Consider the following 19,465-nt stretch of genomic DNA (forward strand, 5'->3'; position numbering starts at 1 on the left):
AAATCCTCCTCAGCCACAGTCCTGTCCTCTTTTTTTTTAATCAGCCTTCCTCAGTTCCTTTAAATAGATATCCTTGCAAGACTCAATTTTTTCTCTAGCAATTGGTCACACTCTGCGTTTTAAAAGATCCAAGAACCAGGCTGGTGAAGACTTTTCTTCAATTGGGGGAAGGGAAAAGGTGAGGAACAGCTTAGTCTATTCATATATTGCAAGCATTGATTTCTCCAAATTTAGAACTGTCATTCTGTTAACTAATAATTGGGTCATGTGTATTATGGTTTATCTCAGGTAGATTGTATTCGGGTAGGGAATTACTGTCACTATTTTTATTCCTTACAGTACTTCTTTAATTTATTGTTTGGTCCATTGATGTAAGAAAGATACCTAGGGGAATCCTCGGCACCAGGGCCCCGGGGCTGCGGTTGGGGGAGGGATGGTCCTCAGTTTGTCAAAGTGTAGCTTAAGTTGCTCATTTCCAGGCTCACTTCCAAATAGTCTAATTAAGGTTTATGCATTTCTTACAAGTCATATGCCTTCTTTACAGGTCAGAACATTCTTAGAAATCCTGAGGATTCAGAACTGCACTGCCTCAGACACTGGACCCTCATATAATCCTCTGAGCTCTTTTAGTTGGATGTTAGTATTCGACTTCGAACTAGAGAACCCTGTCTATAATCACTTCATCTGTTTGGGCACCTTCCTAGCGGCCCGCTTCCTTGTCTGCAAAGCGGGGATAGTCGTGTGTGCCTCACAGGACGTTATGTGGGGACATGTTGTGGATATATAGCCCTTTCAAAACCTTCTGTCTGGAGAAATCACCCAGGCTTGGTTCCTGCCCTGCTCATGTGGAAGAGGCCGACTTAGTCCCCTTTTGCCCCCAAATGACATAATGAGGAAGGATTTCAACTTCGAAGATGTTTGCTCAGAAACGACAGAGCGATAAAAACAGAGTTGAATAAGTCTGGCCAGCAGCTACATCTTTTCTCTCCAAAAGATAATACTGCGTACGGTCCACTGTCTCTGGCACCTCAAGCTTTAACTTTGGGGAAACAATGAATTCTGCGCCCAGGCCTTCAGGCGAGTCAAAAAACCCGAAGTGGTTATGCTTGTTTGGAGGCCTGCGAGGCACGAGGAGACGGAGAAAGGTGAATCGAGCTGCTGTCTGACTCACAACCGCCTCGCCCTCCATACCTAACACAGCTAACTGTTACCGTCGCCATTTTGCAGGGTGGGCTGCGCAGTTTTCTCTAGCAAGGCCCGCGCGCCTGAGCCGGAGAGGACGTGGAAGGCTAGAAGGCGGGGAACGCGCGCTACCGGGGCGAAGCACGCGTGCGCACAGGCGGCGGCTGCGGCGGAGGGGTGGGGCCGGGGTACGAGTGCGCGTGCTCGGTGGGAGCCCGCGAAGTACCTGGAGGAGGTGGGGGGAGAGGTAGAAAGGAGTGAGGTTGAAGAGCGCTTGCGCAGGAGAGCGACCGTGCGGGGAGGGGGGCTCCGGAGCACCGGCGCGGAGACGGGACTTAAGGAGCTCTCGCGAGATCTCCAGGTTGCTATATATGTGCGCAGGGAGCCCGCGTCCTTTCCCTGGTCTGATTCCGTCCTGCGTGACTGTTCCTTCGAACGGTAGTCTTTTATCTCCGTCCACTTTCTCTCCCACCGAAGTGCGTGCCACCAACCCATGGAAGATTCGATGGACATGGACATGAGCCCCCTGAGGCCCCAGAACTATCTTTTCGGTAACTGCTGGGGGGTTGGAGCGAGGCCGAGCAGGGCCTGCAGGCTTTGGTGGGGGGGCGGGATCCCACTGAGGCCTGGGTTAGCGAGGAAAGCTAAGCAGGCTGGAGGCCTGAGGGAGTGGGAAGCGAGCAGATGGGGTCCTGCCGCCTACAGGATGGGGACCCAGGAGGGGCGAGCCGGAAGCACGGAGGGGGGTGGGAAGGAGGGGCGGCCTGAAGGCTGGGGCGTCAGCGGTCCGAGGCCCAGGGCCTGAGGAACCGACCGGCTGAGGGTTCGGCGTTACGCGGGGCCCATGGTGGAGCTCCGGGCACAATTATTTTCTGGGGTTTTGTGAGTTGGTAGGCTTCTCATTCCGGGCGGGTGCCTGAGGCTGAGCTCCGCGTTGGTGGTGTAAGGAGGTTTTGTGGGTTCGTGGTGTGAGGAGGCTTGGGCCTCCTTTCTGGACGAGAGGAACAATTGAGCATGGCGTTGTCCTCAGGCCTCAGGGTCAGGAGCTCTCGACCGAGCTTCGGCCCCGGTGCCTCGGCTGGTTGCTGGGGGCAAGGGAGGTGCGGCCCGGCCCGGCCCGGCGTGAGGAGGCCGCGACCGCTGGGGAGCACGTGGTTGCCACGTGGTTGGGGGAAGGAGGGGGGTGTGGGCGCTGCATCCGGGGCTCACTGGTGTCTTGTCCCCCCCGAGCCTGGGGTCCTGGGGCTTGATTGAGGCTGGTGGGCCGGAAACGTTAGGTGAAGTGGTTGGTAGCTCCAGGACTCTTGGAGGTCTTTTGTTCGGTGCTTAACATCTATGCTGGTAGTTCTCATTTAGAGAATCCTCTGTTTCACCGCGTCCACCTCGCAGAGGAGGTACTGCCGCTCAGAGAACCGAAGTGGCTTAACGAAGGTTGCACTTGTAGGAGGAGACTACATCTAACCCCCGTGACCCTTGCCTCCAGAGCTGATGCATTACAAATGATTTGGGGTGGGGGGTGGCTAGGGAGGGAGACTGGCGGAGGCAGCCTTCTGTTAAACTTGTAATTCTATGCCAGGGTTTTGGGATTTCCCCCTCGAGCACACCAAGTACCATACTAAGGGGCCTGCGTTGGTTTCTCAGTCTCACTAAACTGAATTGTTGAAGCCTTTGTGTCAGGCTTTCATTTAAAGTAAGTGCAAATCCTGCCCCAAATTAATTTTGTTCCCTTATATACTGTGCTGAGATTTGTTAACTGAGCAATAACAGTTAAGCATCTGTTCCAGTAACTATTAGGTGGCAACTAAATGGGACTATTTAAATTAAATAAAGGTTAATTCTGATGGTATTTAAGACAATTTGTTTTTTCATGAATGGTAGTAGTAACACGCACTATGCATTAAGGCTTTTATTTCTAGCATTTTGAAAAGCTGGCGTTTCTGATCAGTTTACATCAAAATTTATATCAGAATTTTTGTGTTAACTCTTGCTCTTGGAAGTATCCCTAGGATATTTCTATTGTCTTAAACATAATTTCTGAACAGAATTTAATGTACATCATTTCTGTTACTTCGAAGATGGAATGTTGACCCCTGTAATGAGTTTTAGTTCTTTTACATTTGTAGTTTTTCTGTTGTAAATGCAAGCTGTTGATGTAGGTGTTTGTGTAACCATTGTCATTTCTAAATTTGGCACCTGGCAGTTTTGGTAGGTAATTCAACTTTAAAATAGTGGGATTTTATCAACATTGTATGTTAGGGTTGGTTTCAGTTCTAGGTTTACTAAATTTTTGATTTTGTTTCTACATGAGAATAGTAGTGTAGTTGAGCATAAAATAATGTAGTGGGAAGTGGAATTTATAAAGCTCTGTATGGATGTTATTTGTTGTTTATATTCTGTGTTCAAGAAATCCTGGAAGAGGTACTTCTGCCTTGCCTTTTGGTAGCTAGAATAGTAAAAATTAGTTCACAAGTTAACTTTTTGGTTACCCACACTGAATTTTTAGTGTTATTTTTCTCCTTGTTATAGTTGAATTTTTTCTTCATTTACAGGTTGTGAACTAAAGGCCGACAAAGATTATCACTTTAAGGTGGATAATGATGAAAATGAGCACCAGTTATCTTTAAGAACGGTACTTAAACTTTTCAAAATAAACTACTTAACAATTCTTGATTTCTGTCTCTTAGTTCCTATTCGTGTGGATTAATACTTATTTTACAGCAATATTTTTCTTTCCTTATTTATGTTCTTCGCTTCTACAGTTGTATTAAAATGCCCTTTAGGGTAGTGATAAATATCAATCTTATTTGTTCTCCACAGACACTAGCCTATAGCCTACTACTTAACTTCTAGGTGGCCAGTGAAAGGTGGTTTGTACTTAGGCGTGGGTGATGACATAAACATCTTTGTCATCAGATGCATTTTTATGTAATTGTTAAGACTTACCAAATATGAGAAATTGTCAAAGTCACATAAAACTTGAAAACAACATTGTGCTCAAGTCAGTTTCCCATCAGTGGTAATAATGAAAGGTTTATAATTGTTCTGATTTTTTGAAACAGCTGGTTGGGGGGATTGTAAAATGGTGGAAGCTTAAGTTGAAGTGCTGTTCTTCTATTCACAGGTCAGTTTAGGGGCTGGCGCAAAGGATGAATTGCACATTGTCGAAGCAGAGGCGATGAATTATGAAGGCAGTCCAATTAAAGTAACACTGGCAACTTTGAAAATGTCTGTGCAGCCAACGGTAAGGGCACATTTACACTTTGGATTTTATGTCAAATTCTAATTCTGTTGCCTTAAGGTGAGTGTCATTTAGGTTACAAGGAGATTGGGGAATTTGGTTTGGTTTTTTCCTAGTAGTCACAGCTGCATATTCTGTCACTGGTGTTGACTGATCACCGTGGTGGTAGCTGCTTGTTTATCAGAGGTGGAAAAAACAGGTTCACTGATTTGTTCATTTGGCTTATGGGTTTGCTCGTTCAGAAACATTTTTAAGTTATGAACAGATTTTATACCTAACATGTAACCGTTTTTTTCCCCACAATATTTAGTAATTTATAATTTCTTCTTTTTAGGTTTCCCTTGGGGGCTTTGAAATAACACCACCTGTGGTCTTACGGTTGAAGTGTGGTTCAGGGCCTGTGCATATTAGCGGACAGCACTTAGTAGGTATGTTATTTTTATGTTATGATGCTTATTTTTAATGCAGTTACTTTGTTCCCAATTTGGACTTTATAAAGTATGCTTAGTTCTGTAATACGGCTGTCTGTAATAGGTTCAAGTGGGAATCTAGGGGCTTCCCTGGTGGCGCAGTGGTTGAGAGTGCGCCTGCCGATGCAGGAGACACGGGTTCGTGCCCCGGTCCGGGAAGATCCCACGTGCCGCGGAGCGGCTGGGCCCGTGAGCCATGGCCGTTGAGCCTGCGTATCCGGAGCCTGTGCTCTGCAATGGGAGAGGCCACAACAGTGAGAGGCCCGCGTACCACAAAAAAAAAAAAAAAAAAAAAAAAGGGAATCTAGTAATTTATAACTAGAAAAGCCTGGTGTTTTGCATGTAAAACCTAGTTATGAGTATTAGTTCACCAAATTCCTTTTTAAAAATTTTGTTCTTTTTTTTTTACTGTTTTTATAATAGAATCTGAGTTTTAAAATACTCATTACTGTGTCTTATCAGTGCCCTTTTTTCTGAGTTCTTGCTGTTGATTGAGTTTTAATAGTGGCTAATAAAGAATTTTATTTTAGCTGTGGAGGAAGATGCAGAGTCAGAAGATGAAGAGGAGGAGGATGTGAAGCTCCTAAGTATATCTGGAAAGCGTTCTGCCCCTGGAAGTGGTAGCAAGGTTCCACAGGTACAGATGCAATTTACTATACATAATTTATTCTGGCCTTTAGTTTGGTAGTTTGGATTGGTACTTACTTACGAGTGTGTGTCCAATTATTTTTTTAAGAAAAAAGTAAAACTTGCTGCTGATGAAGATGAAGATGATGATGATGACGACGACGATGATGATGAAGAGTAAGTAGTATGCCCTTAGAAACCTGACATTGTTGTATGGGGGGGTTATGAAAACGATTTACCAAAATCATGATTAGTGGTTGTCAGTTTGTGTTAAATGAGCTGAGTTAAAGGATGGCGTATGCAGCACTTCCCAGATGTATTTGACTAGGTGCCTTTTTTCTGAGGAAGGTTTAGTGGACACATTACTGTATGCTATGTCTGGTGTATTTTACGCTGAACAGTTTATAATAAATGGGTTGGGCATAAAGGGAATCTGAATAGTTCCAGCTGTATTTATTTTGTAAGTTGTCACTTGAGGATTTTTTTTCCCCACAAAGGATTTTGGCATATGGTTGTCCTGGTCCTTATGAGAAAATTAGATTCTAAAAGAGAATAGGATTTTGCTGGAGAATTTAAAATTTGGTTGTAAACAAGATTTGATACGTTTGTTAAACTAGGTCAGACTATGGTAAAGTTACAAACACGCTATGGAATAAAATGCTCCTCATAATTAGTCTTTCCTATATGCAGCCATATCAGAAATTTATTAATATTGAATTTTTAATTGCTTGTCAACTTTGTTCTTGAGTTCTCAGGTTGGTCCAATATATATTTACTGAAAACAATTGAAATGGAATCTAAGACTCTGAGAGAACATGCACTAATTTGATGATCAGATCTGCAAAGTAGGTTTTCAGTGACCTCAACTAGCCAAACTGGTAGCCCTTTAAAAAGGCCTTTGAGCATGACAGTGGAAGCAGAAAATAGGAAAGAGTTGAATGCTTAAAAAATTCAGGGGGCTTCCCTGGTGGCACAGTGGTTGGGAGTCCACCTGCCAATGCAGGGGACACGGGTTCGTGCCCCGGTCTGGGAGGATCCCACATGCCGCGGAGTGGCTGGGCCCGTGAGCCATGGCCGCTGAGCCTGTGCGTCTGGAGCCTATGCTCCACAAAGGGAGAGGCCACAACAGTGAGAGGCCCGCATACCACACACACACAAAAAATTCAAAATTACCTGCATGTTAAACTTACAAACAAACTCAATATAGTTGGTGTTTGTTACTACTTGACTATGCCTGAGCTTTGGAAGATTTCCTGTCTTTAAAATGGGGATAATTCCTGATGTAACTACAGTGTAAATAGTTTACGTTCTTGTCTTCTATGTCTCCTCTAAGCTGTCTTTTAAGTTAGGTGGTGAGGGAGGAATGAAAAGTGTAGATGGTGACAAGGTCCAAATCGGTAAGTTTTCATAAAAGGGAAAAAAGGGTAGTCAGATACATGTATAAGTAGAGGCAGTTAATGGATCCCTTGAGAATAACAAGTCTTAGAAGATTCCATTGGTTAGGGGGCAATGAAAATGTTAAGAGGAGCCCCAAGGTTTGTTAGTTAAAAGTAGTTGTTATGTGGAAATTGTAAGCCATAATCCAAGAAGGCTTGGAACCCACAAAATAAAAGGCAGATCAGTTGGGTCTGTTCTGGGGATGGAAGGGGTATGGTATGGGGTTGGTTGACTGCTGTTGATGTAAGCAAGAAAAGCTGAAGACCATGTAGTACATTAAAAGTTAGTATGACCAACACAACATTGTTAATCAACTATACTCCAATATAAAATAAAAAGTTAGTATGGCTTACAGATACATCCTGGGTGGATTATTCTGGGTGGCCAGGGAGCTATAAGGGGTGACTTAGGACAGTTTTTAGGGGGCCCTGAAAATGTTAGGCGTTCAAGCATGGCTGGCATGGGGCCCCCGTGGGGCCAGAGTGGCCATTCCCCAATTGGCTCACGGTTATGGCTGGGTCCTGGGGCAGCATGGGCTGTGCTTCCTTACAAGTTCAGTGTTGTTTCCACAGGGGCCAGATCAGGTGAGGGGGTGGTGGAGAGTGTTCCTTGTTTTTCATTGAGGTGGCAATGGGATTTGCCTAGGTGCCACCCAGGAAAATATCTGTTACTTAAAAAATAAAACAAAGGGTGATTCTCCATAAACACCCTTTTCCCCTATTTTATTAGGGAATATCCTAATAAAACTGTTTACAGTAGTGGTTTTATAGAAACCATTGTCATCTTTTTTTTAGTGTGGGGTAGCCCATGCTGGTATTGGGTGCTAGGGCCAAAATTGACAAATTACTGTTAAAAATTAACTTAAAAGATGTTATATGCCTTTAAATGTATACTACATGGTATTTTATCCAGTTAACATAGCAGATTTTTTACCCCTGTATTGGAAGGAAGTGTTTCTTTGGTTGCACATGGGTGAAGTTACTCCTGTTTTTATTTAGACTATGTAGTGTGGCAGAGAAACCATTTTGGCCAGTATATAATGTTTGGTTTGTGAAGTAATTACAATTTAAACCAATTCCACCATTTGCGGATTCGTACTTATTCGTGGACTTCTCCAGTGATTGGATTTTTTCCCCCCAGTTCCTCCATTTACCGTGTACAATTTGGTGCTTTATAGTGTATATGCACAGTTGTGCAGCCAATTTCAGAACATTTCATCACCTCAGAAAGAAACTATGCCATAACCCCTCATCTTCCCCCAGCTCTCGTCAACCACTAATGTACTTTGTAGTTTATAGATTTGCCTGTTTTGGAAATTTCATATAAATGGTATCATACAATATGTGCTTTTTTGTGGCTGGTTTGTTTAACTTATCACAATGGTTTTTTTTTTTTTTTTTTTTTTTTGCGGTATTCGGGCCTCTCACTGTTGTGGCTTGTCCCGTTGCAGAGCACAGGCTCCGGATGCGCAGGCTCGGTGGCCATGGCTCACGGGCCCAGCCGCTCCGTGGCATGTGGGATCTTCCCGGACCAGGGCACGAACCCGTGTCCCCTGCATCGGCAGGCGGACTCTCAACCACTGTGCCACCAGGGAAGCCCTATCACAGTGTTTTTAAGATTCATCCTTGTAGCATGTAGCAGTACTTGTACTCGTTTTGTATTATTGAACTGTAAGAACTTTATATATTTTGGAAACAAATCCCTTATCAGGTAGAATTTACAAATATTTTCTCCCATTCCATGGGTTGTCTTTATACTCTGTTGGTGGTCCTTTACAGAAAAACTTAAATTTCATAAAGTTTGGTTTATTTCTTTTATTGTTTTCGGTGTCAAACCTAAGAAACCATTGCCAGATCTTCAAAAAGTTTTATAGTTTCAGCTCTTACCTTTTATCCGTTTTGAATTGATTTTTGTATCTATTGTGAGGTAGGTGGCAGTTTTATTTTTTTTTGATTGTGGATATCCAGTAGTCCCAGCACCATTTGTGAAAGACTTTTCCCCATTGAGTGGTCTTTGCCCCCTTTTTGAAAATAGTTACCATAAATGTATATTTACTTTTGGACTCTTCAGTTCCATGTCTATCCTTCCGCCGGTGAAACATTATTCTGATTTCTGTTGCTTTGTACTTTTTATAGATTTTTAGTTTGTAATTACTTAATGTGAATGCTTCATCTTTGTTCTTTTTCAAGATTGATTTTGGCTACTTTGGGTTCCTAGAGTTTCAGTGTGAGTTTTAGGATCAGTTTCTATGGAGATACCAGCCAGGATTCTTTTAGGGGTTGTGTTAAATCTGTAGATTAATTTGGAGAGTTGCCACCTTAATATTTACTGGTCCATGAATTTGGAATGTTTCTATTTATTTTAATTTCTTTAAATAACTCCATTTTCATTTTCAAAAATTTATTTTCAGTTGTAAAAAAATAACACCATATTTCCCATCTTAACTGTTTTTTAAGTGTACAGTTCAGTAGTGTTAATCATAATCACATTGTTGTGTAACGTCTCAAGCTCATCTAGTTACACTGAAAACCATAACCGTTGAACAAAAAGTCCCCATTTCCACCTCTCCCCTGCCAGCCACCAATCTACTTTTAGTTTCTATAAAGACTGATTCCTTTAGATACCTCATATAAATGGAATCATACAGTATTTGTCTTTTTGTGACTGTTTTTTCACTTAGCATAATGTCCTTAAGGTTCATCCACGTGCTACATTTGAGGATTTCCCTAAGACTGCATATTCCCTGATATATATACGTATATGACATTTTCCCTACAATTTGTTTATGAACATTGGGGTTGCTGCTTTTTTGGGGGTGGGCGGGTTGCCTCACACCGTGCTGCATGCGGGATCTCTTAGTTTCCCAACCAGGGATTGAACCTGTGCCCCACTGCAGTGGAAGTGCGGAGTCCTGACCACTGGACTGCCAGGGAATTCCCTGGGTTGCTTCTACCACTTGGTAATTGTGAATAATGTTGCAGTGAAAATGAATTTGTGTTCAAGATTGTGCTCTCAGTTCTTTTGTCAACCCACAAAAGTTTGAAAGCTCTTCATGCTTTGAATGACTAAACTTGTAGGTTCATCCACTTTCTGGATAAGCTTTCTAGATATGTTGAGTGCATTGAGTCAGTAATAAGGACTTATTTCATTTGTAGTGATGATGATGATGACTTTGATGATGAGGAAGCTGAAGAAAAAGCTCCAGTAAAGAAAGTAAGTAAGATACAGTAGTATAAGATTATCAGAAATAGCTAATAACAAAATGATGGGAATTTTTGCCATTGGCTTGTTTTGTGGTTATTGAAAATTGTCTTAGGAGAAGATGATCTCATACTTCAAATTTTTCTTGATTAGGGCTATCCTGGAAACTTTTCTAATAGTGGGGAATTAACCTATTTTCTTTATATAGCCTTCTGTCTGTTTGTTAACCCTTTTGTAACCTTTTGTCGAAATGATTGTTTCTCTTAGCCTGACTGCTGCTTTTGCCATGGTTTGGGGCAGTTTTATTTGTACTAATATGTCTGTTATGTAGGGAGGGGCATCGACTAAGATTAATTTCTAATTGCAGTCTGTACGAGATACTCCAGCCAAAAATGCACAAAAATCAAACCAGAATGGAAAAGACTCAAAACCATCAACACCAAGATCAAAAGTAAGTGGTAACAGACAAATACAAGCTCCATCTTCTGTGGAAGAATCTACTTTTAAAAATTTGTAGGTCTTTGGAGAACGCCTGTAGCTGGTGTCGAAGAGCTAAGATGTGATTATTTTATTGGTAATCACTGTCATATAGTTAGACAGTTGACCCTTGAACAACATAGGTTTAAACTGCCTGGGTCCATTTATCACGGTTTTTTTTTTTTTTTTTGTAAATGCTACAGTACTGCATATCCACGTTTGGTTGAATCTGGATGCAGAGGAACCACAGATGTGGAGGGCCGACAAGTTATACACAGATTTTTGGCCACGCGGAGGGCTGGCGTCACCTGTTGACATTCAAGGGTCAACTGTATATTGCCGTGGCTTTCTAATGGGGGAGAAAGCCGGCAGAAAGATTTTTATTGTGGTACAAACAGTTGTGTCATATAAGGGTTCTTGCTTGTTGAAAGGTATGTTTATCGCATAGTGCAGTTTCTCCGTGCTGGCCTCATGTTGGGAGATTATCATTTAAATGCTATGGAATGGGCCCCAGGCATCAAGCTGCGTTAACTTTGTTGCTTCATTCTTGGGGACCTTCTGGTTTCTTTTTTTGATAATATACCTTAAGTGTAGAACTGACCTTGTGTTGAAAATAAATGCAGGCTCAAACTATTTCCTATTCCTTTCTTAAGCAATAATTTAAAAATAATTGTTGAGACACGAATTCATTTAACTCAATTCTGGTGTGTACTTGTTTTTACAAAGGACTGTAAGAATTTTGTTGAGAAAATCCAGGCGGGGTGGGTCTTAAGAGTTCTTATGATGTTAAAATTCGCCTTTTTTCCCAGGGTCAAGAATCCTTCAAAAAACAGGAAAAAACTCCTAAAACACCGAAAGGACCTAGCTCTGTAGAAGACATTAAAGCAAAAATGCAAGCAAGTATAGAAAAAGTGAGTAAAATTGTCTTCCTTAAAGGAACTAAATTGGTAGTTTTACCTTTCTGGGGTTTGGAACAGGACTCTTCCTCATTTTTTATAGTTAATATACCTGCCCTTGTGTGAAATTACCTCAAAAATGAATTACTAGTTACTTACATTAATTTATAGTCTCTGTTGATTTTTTTGCATATTTGAAGTGACATATGCTTTATTTTCCATTATAAAAGGAATACAAGTAAGTTGATTGTAAGATATATTCTTACCTTAGATGTTAAAATGAGAGCATTTCCCTTCACCTGTTCGGGTCATGAGATGCCACAGTACCAGCAGAGGGCGTTTGAGTCTTCTAAAATTGCAAACAGCTGGAAAAGTAGTCTTTGGCCGCTTGGTGTTGTAGTTTTTTAAAAAATTACTCGTGTTTGACTGTAGTCAGAAACATTCTCCAACAAATTGAGTCATTTCTATTTGCCATTTGCACCAAGATGTCACCAGGCAATACGTGTGATAATATCTTGAATTTTTGAGTGACTAATGTGTTTACATTTAGTCTCCTTTTGTCTTAGTGGAAATGTGTGAGAAGAGGATTAGCTTTTGTCCTACTTGCCTTGCTTGATTTGGGGTGGGGGGGATGCACTTAGTAAACTTCAGTGAACTCTGGAGTATGGAGTAATTGGTTTTTTTTGTTTTGTTTTGCGGTACGCGGGCCTCTCACTGTTGTGGCGTCTCCCTTTGCGGAGCACAGGCTCCGGACGCGCAGGCTCAGCGGCCATGGCTCACGGGCCCAGCCGCTCCGCGGCATGTGGGATCCTCCCGGACCGGGGCACGAACCCGTGTGCCCTGCATCGGCAGGCAGACTCTCAACCACTGCGCCACCGGGGAAGCCCCCGGAGTAATTGGTTTTAATGCCTTGAAACACACTTGAGAGAAACTTTAAAATTCTGTGGATATTCTCAGACCCCAATTATTGAGAATAAATGTGGGATGGTGAGGAAAAGTTACTGACTCCCTTTCCCTTTGTTTTTTCTGTGCTCTCTAGGTTCTACATGGCTTCATAGATTTCCTTTCATTGTGCAGTTGAGTCAGTTGGAAAACTAACATTTTAGAACCAGAATGTATTTCTTGATTTTGCTTTAGTACTACTGTAAACCTTTTAGCCTCTCTGGTATCGCTGCTTTATTTTTATCCCTTGCGTACCGTTCTAAAATGACATTTTAGATACCCCTCCCCCTAATTTTAATATGGTCCTATCTCCTTGGTTTAATTGCAGGCGCATTGAACAATCCTGGGCACTACTGGTAAATTAAGCCCAAAGATGGGGAGAGAGGAAAAGGAGAGACAAATATAGTCCAAACTGAATATCATCAACAATCCAGACTGAAGTCTTCTATTTTAACTCAATCCCCTTTCCTGATTTGCCACCCACCCATGCCCAACCCTTCCAGGCTGGAAGCAATCTCTTGATCTCCTAAAACACTTTCTTTTGACTGCTGTGATTCAGTGAACCTTATACTTTGCTTTCTATTACTTGTGCATTTGCCTCACCTCTTTGACCATATTTTAATCACCTTTGTATCTCCCTAGCTGCTCAATAAATATTTGAATCAAATAAGAATGTATGTGACAATAATTTAAAAGTGTAAATTATAGTGAGGTTTATTTTCTAGGTGATGAGGCAGTTAAGTATCTTACACCATACCTGAAGCCTTCTTGATCTTTTTAAAATGCACAGAAGATCCAGGTTACAAGGAAAATCAAAATTTAGTTATCAAAATAGAAACAAAAGTGAAACATTAGTGCGTTAAGATAATTCCAGAGCAGAGATAAATATAAACATTTCAAGATTTTGGAAAATATTTGGTGACATATACTTTGAAAATAATTTGGTGTTACTACTATTGTGCTTTATTCCCTGTGTCCATCATTGAGAGGAATGGCGAAGTTTAGAGTTTAGTGAAATGTATTTGGTCCTGGGTGGTAGAGGACGGTGATAAAGCCGACCTGTTAGATAAATACAGTAGGCAGTCAAGTTGATGGTTGAGTTCCTGAAGAATCACAAGCATAGCTTATACTTTGTGTTTTTAGAGTGGCTGGGTGGGGGCAGGGAATTTGAAACTTGGACAAACCTTATTCAGTATGAGAGTACTTGTGGAAGACCTAGGGCCTAATATGTTATACAAACATGTCTTTCTAGGCCTAAAAAAGGATTTATTCAGTATTAAAATGAAGGAGTTGAAGAGACAAGGAATGAATCACAATGATCCATATAATAAACAGCACTCAAATCTTTGAGGAATTTCATAACAATCTCCCTCAAAAACAATGTTTCTATACTTACCCTTAATAATGCTTTTGTCTCAATAGGGTGGTTCCCTTCCCAAAGTGGAAGCCAAATTCATCAATTATGTGAAGAATTGTTTCCGGATGACTGACCAGGAGGTAACTGAACTTTGTTGGAGACATGATCAAATCCAAAATTTTTATTGTGACTTATTATGGCTATTTGTTTAGTCTCTTTAGGTGTTGGCTTCTTTTAAAATGTTCCTAACCACAGACAATACTTCAGATTAAATACATGGAAACTCTTAAGAATTTAGTTGGCAGAGACTGAGAAGATAACTTTTTTAGTACATTTTTCCCAGCTTTTATATAGTTGGTAAATTACCTCTTGGTTACTGAACTCAGTTTTGCTTTTGGTACTATGTTGGCTAAGGAAATGAGCTGTGGTTTTCCTTGCTGCTCCATTTGGCTACTTGGGTCAGTCTGTTCTTTGCTTTCTTGTGAGTTGGCAGAGATGATTTTCTCCATAGATGTTATGGGAAGCGCATTTTGCTGAAATCAACCTAAGTGTAAAATCAGTTGAGTTAGATTTTGTATTTCTTAATGTGAAGAAGGTATTTTGTCAATAGAAGAAAATTTTTATTTTCTAAATAAATAACTTATATTTATTCTAAAAATAAATTTATTTTTACTGTCTTATTTATAGTTGCTGACTCGCAGATTGTAAAGGAAAATGTAAAAGCAGTTACATAGGGTTGCTAGGCATCGTGTACATACAGGACATATTCTGTGCTTAATGGTTTTTGTCAGCGCTCCCTAAGTCTCCTGTATTCAGCTTTCTTCAATAAATTAAATTTGTTATTTAGAGATCTTTTTCTACCACAATATTTAGTACTTAAATCACTTAAAATGGCAGCACTATTTTTCTCAGTTTGAAACCCTTTCAGTGGTTTAATACTCTTTACTTGTTTATTGTGAGTTCAGCCTTCCTTGTTGTGGTCACGAGCTGACCAGTTTGAATCTTTTCGATTCTTTTCGTTGCTATTCTGTTTTTGTGTATATTTGAATCCCAAAAAAGCCAGTGTAAATTATGTGAATTTTCTGCGGACGTTTAGTAAACATAAAGGTCCTTTTAAAACTATGCAGTGTGTAATTGTCAATTCAGTATTGAAAATGGTAGAAAGTGAGATATATAAACCATCATCTATAACAGGTAAGCATAAGAGATATATAATTTTTTCAGCTAATACTAAAGGAAATGGTAAAATAAAATTTTTGATTAAGAAAAATAAAGGTGAAGATCAAGTAACTAAAGTTGCAAGGGCCTTCCAAACAGCATAACGTCAGTCTTGCAGCTGAAAATGACTGAATTCACTGCTATCAGAAATATTTTCTGACTTAAAAACTGAAAGCTGTTTTCAAGTGCCAGGATGAAATTTCTGCAATAATAAAAAATATATCTCAGTTTGCTATTATGAAATTATCAAAAACACTGACTATGTCACATTTTTATGGCAAAGCTGCAGATGTAAGTAATCACAATGTGTAAAATATCTTCCTATTACTCGTGCAGTTTATCTTCTGCAAAAGAGTTGTTTATGAGCATTTGGCTAATAAAATCCAGATGGAACCTGAGAAATAATAGCAAATTTTTGCAGAAACTCTTGAATTTAAAGAGTTAATGAAAAAAACTGTACTGCCTTTTGTGGAAAGATTACAGATAAAAATCTTGCTGAATGTTTATATAAAGGTACAAGCAGTATTTACTCAAAGTTGAAGCAAAACATGATGTATTTGAAGGTGTTTTCTGTCCCATTCAATATTCTATATAATACGTAAGTGAAGTAGCATCTGGCTTTTTTTTTTTACATTAGAGTGTCATGAAAATGTTCTTCAGTATTTGTATTCAACGTAATGATTAGCGAATGACTGGTATTTGTTGACATGGTATTCAGTTCTCTTGCATTTGAAATCCAATGGCTGTGTTTAAAAACAGTATTTAAGAAAATCCTATTTATTTGAAACACTGAAGAAAAGGCCCCCAAAGTTCTTTTAAATAATCCATTGAGTGAAACCTGCTTATTTAAATGTCTCTTCAGCAGTAGGACCACGTAAATTAAAAGAAGAGCAAAGTCATTGAAGTTCTCCATTGCTTTAAAAGAACTTGTTGAATCCTTTGAACAGTTGACAAAAACATCAAGACTTTTTTTTTAAGAGGCATTATTCATGAATAGGAAAAGAAACACCAACTTGAAGTAGATGATTAATACTGCACTTACATGATTGTCATTTGAAATGTTTTTTATCACTTGAAGATTTTGGCTCTTTTACATGGATGTTACTAAATACCAGCATGAGAACAAGTAGAATGAATTATATGTTGAAGAGGGATGTAGAAATTGATGAGGGATCTCTTCTTTTTGGTCATTGGACAGTATTTTTTTATTTTAATTTTTATTTATTTTTTAATATTATTTTTTTTGTGGTACGCGGGCCTCTCACTGCTGTGGTCTCTCCCGTTGCGGAGCACAGGCTCCGGACATGCAGGCTCAGTGGCCATGGCTCACGGGCCCAGCCGCTCTGCAGCATGTGGGATCTTCCTGGACCGGGGCACGAACCCGTGTCCCCTGCGTCCGCAGGTGACTCTCAGCCACTGTGCCACCAGGGAAGACCTGGATAATATTTTAAATCATTAGACTTGAAGAATGGAAAAGCAAGTTAGTCATGGAAGATGGTGTTCTGTGTTTCAGCAAACCAGAACAGCTTGTCTGAGTAGCTAATATGGCAGAACATGTTAAATATACATAGTGTCTCATAATGCTAATGCTAGTATGTGTTCTCATTAATGAAATAATTTGGATGTGACCACTGTATAAACTTAAAATGTAAACAAAATATAAGACTGTAATTAAGGAATTTTATTATGCAAAATAAGGAACTATTGAGATCCCACATCATCAGGGAAATATAACTAGAGGTAAAAAAAGATGTAACTTTGGTATATTTATATAGTTTATTTCAGATAAGTGTACTTAATTTTATGTGTGCTGTGTACAGGTGCATGTTTTTCTCTAAATCTGGCAGCCCGAAAGCAGATAACATGGAGGCAACATTGGCCTAACTGGTCTTTGTTTCCTTAACTAAATATCTAAATTGTTAAATGCATATTAGTATAAAAGTGACTTTGCGTACAAAAATCACATGATTTTATGTCTGAATCGAAGTATTTGAAATTAAATTATGCCTAAGTATAAATTTCTTTGAAATCAGTTCTTAATTATCTAGAGTGAACCTTTTTGGTGGTAGAATGAAAAATAGATATGTTGAATTGTACAGAGACGTGGTTTAATTTATTGGTGTGTATTAAGTGTTGTGGTTTTTTAACCACATTTCTTTTCTCTTTTTTTTTTTTTCCAGGCTATTCAAGATCTCTGGCAGTGGAGGAAGTCTCTTTAAGAAAATAGTTTAAACAGTTTGTTAAAATTTTCCGTCTTATTTCATTTCTGTAACAGTTGGTATCTGGCTGTCCTTTTTATAATGCAGAGTGAGAACTTTCCCTACCGTGTCTGATAAATGTTGTCCAGGTTCCATTGCCAAGAATGTGTTGTCCAAAATGCCTGTTTAGTTTTTAAAGATGGAACTCCACCCTTTGCTTGGTTTTAAGTATGTATGGAATGTTATGATAGGACATAGTAGTAGTGGTGGTCAGACAAATGGAAATGGTGGGGAGACAAAAATATACATGTGAAATAAACTCAGTATTTTAATACAGTAGCACTGTTTCTCTTTCTGTTATCCTCTTTGTACTTTGTCAAAGAAATACATGTATGTAGTAAAAGTGTCAAATAGTATTCCAAAATCTCTAAAATAGTGTCCTGCCCTACCCCTCCAAATAGTTCTGCTTCTCAGAGTTAACCAATCTATTTTTCATCAAGAGGGCTTGGTGCTTTTACCTTACCACCTCTTGATAATAGTTAATTATAATCAGATGTTCATCAGACCTTCTTATCCACCTATCCTAGCCTTTTCACTCCCAAAGAAAATCTGGCATGTTAAATAGCCTGCAGCAGCCTTTCTCAACCTGGGTTCTTTATCTGAACCAGAACACAAAATTATTTCTGTGACTATTTTCTTAATTTATCCAAAATAGTACATATTTGAGATCCATAGGGGAAGTTAATTTATTGCATGTGGTGGTTATGTGAGGACATTCAGGGACTAAACCTTGGGACCCCTTCATCTGTTAGACCAAGATTCAATTGCATGATGGTCAGGGCTAGATTCCTGTTCTGCTTGTTTTGCTGTGGTATATCCTCCAGTAGTTTCCCAATAGATGGGGGAAGTATTCTGATTTTTTTTGCATACCTGAAAACATCTTGATTTTTTTAACATCTTGATTTTTGACATCAAATTATATGCTGCCTTGTAAGCCAAATCTTTTTCTCTGAATTTTAGGTGTGAGCTGCCTTTTTTGGCCTAGTCTATTCCATTTTTGTGTATTCTTTGTATATGACCAGTTTTTCTGAGAGCTAATTAAGATTGCTTTATTGCTGGTGTTCTGGAATTTTATGTGTCTTGTAGACTTGTTCTTGGGCCCTGGGTGGACTGTGGGTCTGTTCTCCAGAGATGCAGTTCTCTGGTCTGGGCCTTTTACTTGGGAGATTTCACCCTTCTACTTAACTCCCATCCATTCTTAGGCCTTCTGTTTGATTCTCTTGGATGTTTTTCCTCATTCCTTTTTGTTTAAACTTTAAGAGAGAGACTTTATTTTCTGTCTTCAAATTTGTGTTGCTTTTATTTTTTTTAACTTACAAATGCTCTTCCAAGTGCTCATTCTTGGGATGTAGTATGTAGAGTCTGAAGAAACTTTTTCTCATTCCATGCATTGTTTACTTGTTTCCCTCCCACACCAGCCTGTTTATTTTATCTTTTATATTGATTAGGAGGGTGGTACTTGTTGACTGGGCTCTAGTTTCAGATATTTTGATGGGGGTCTGCAGATTTTAAGGCTTTCTGTTTCTGGGGTGGTTTTCCAGAGTAAACTAGTTTTGGAGGGTGGGGGAAAATACTGGTGCAGTACTGTCTAGTCTAATCTCAAGTTTCCAGGTGTTGGGTTCTTCTACTCATTTACATTGTGGTTTTCTTCATTGATTATTCAGTTTCTTTTCTCCAGGCCATGTCTGTCCTTGTAGCTTATCTCTTTATGTCTTTATTTTAATGGAGGCACAGTAGGAGATGGTAAATATTCAGTGTTCCTTGTTTTTATGTACTTCAAATATAGAAGATCATCTACTTTAAATTGATAGAACAATCCGAAATCACTTGACCATCCTATACATTAATTTGAAAAGTTATTGGTGTTCAAATAATGCAAGTACAATAAAGTTGAGTCATTCCTTTCCTAGATAGTGTTTTTTATTATACTATGTGATGTAGGAGTGTGGTAATTATTAGTATTAGTCCCTTAACATGTTCAGAAGTAGAAATATACTTGCTGCATAATACTGTCTTAAACAGTAAGTCTGAAATTTTTAATATTTGAGTTGCTTTGTATAGAAGTTAAACCTTAACTTTGGTTTACCTGGTGGGCACTTTTATGTGGCAGGAAACCCAAAAGGACTTCTCACCATTCTGAGGGAAAGCAATCGGCCTTACTG

At 39.7% G+C, this 19,465-nt stretch overlaps 1 protein-coding gene across 5 annotated transcripts; it reads left to right on the forward strand.

The window, feature by feature from the left end:
- The first annotated feature begins 1,549 nt into the window (after positions 1 to 1,549).
- NPM1 (nucleophosmin 1) lies at positions 1,550 to 17,582 on the forward strand. Of its 5 annotated transcripts, none has more exons than XM_065874650.1 (11): positions 1,550 to 1,733; positions 3,732 to 3,811; positions 4,304 to 4,423; positions 4,755 to 4,848; positions 5,421 to 5,527; positions 5,627 to 5,694; positions 10,110 to 10,167; positions 10,523 to 10,606; positions 11,442 to 11,543; positions 13,893 to 13,967; positions 17,226 to 17,582. In XM_065874650.1, the coding sequence occupies exons 1-11, from the start codon at positions 1,676 to 1,678 to the stop codon at positions 17,262 to 17,264; spliced, it is 885 nt and encodes a 294-aa protein (XP_065730722.1). In that variant the 5' UTR covers positions 1,550 to 1,675; the 3' UTR covers positions 17,265 to 17,582. The 5 variants fall into 5 exon arrangements, with proteins under 5 accessions (XP_065730722.1, XP_065730723.1, XP_065730720.1 ...); XM_065874651.1 differs by having other exon boundaries at positions 1,676 to 1,733; positions 3,756 to 3,811; XM_065874648.1 differs by having other exon boundaries at positions 1,676 to 1,733; positions 13,893 to 13,980; positions 17,226 to 17,272.
- Positions 17,583 to 19,465: the final 1,883 nt, after the last annotated feature.

This window comes from Phocoena phocoena, chromosome 3 (genome assembly GCF_963924675.1).
Source record: "Phocoena phocoena chromosome 3, mPhoPho1.1, whole genome shotgun sequence".
NCBI classification, from domain to species: Eukaryota; Metazoa; Chordata; class Mammalia; order Artiodactyla; family Phocoenidae; genus Phocoena; species Phocoena phocoena.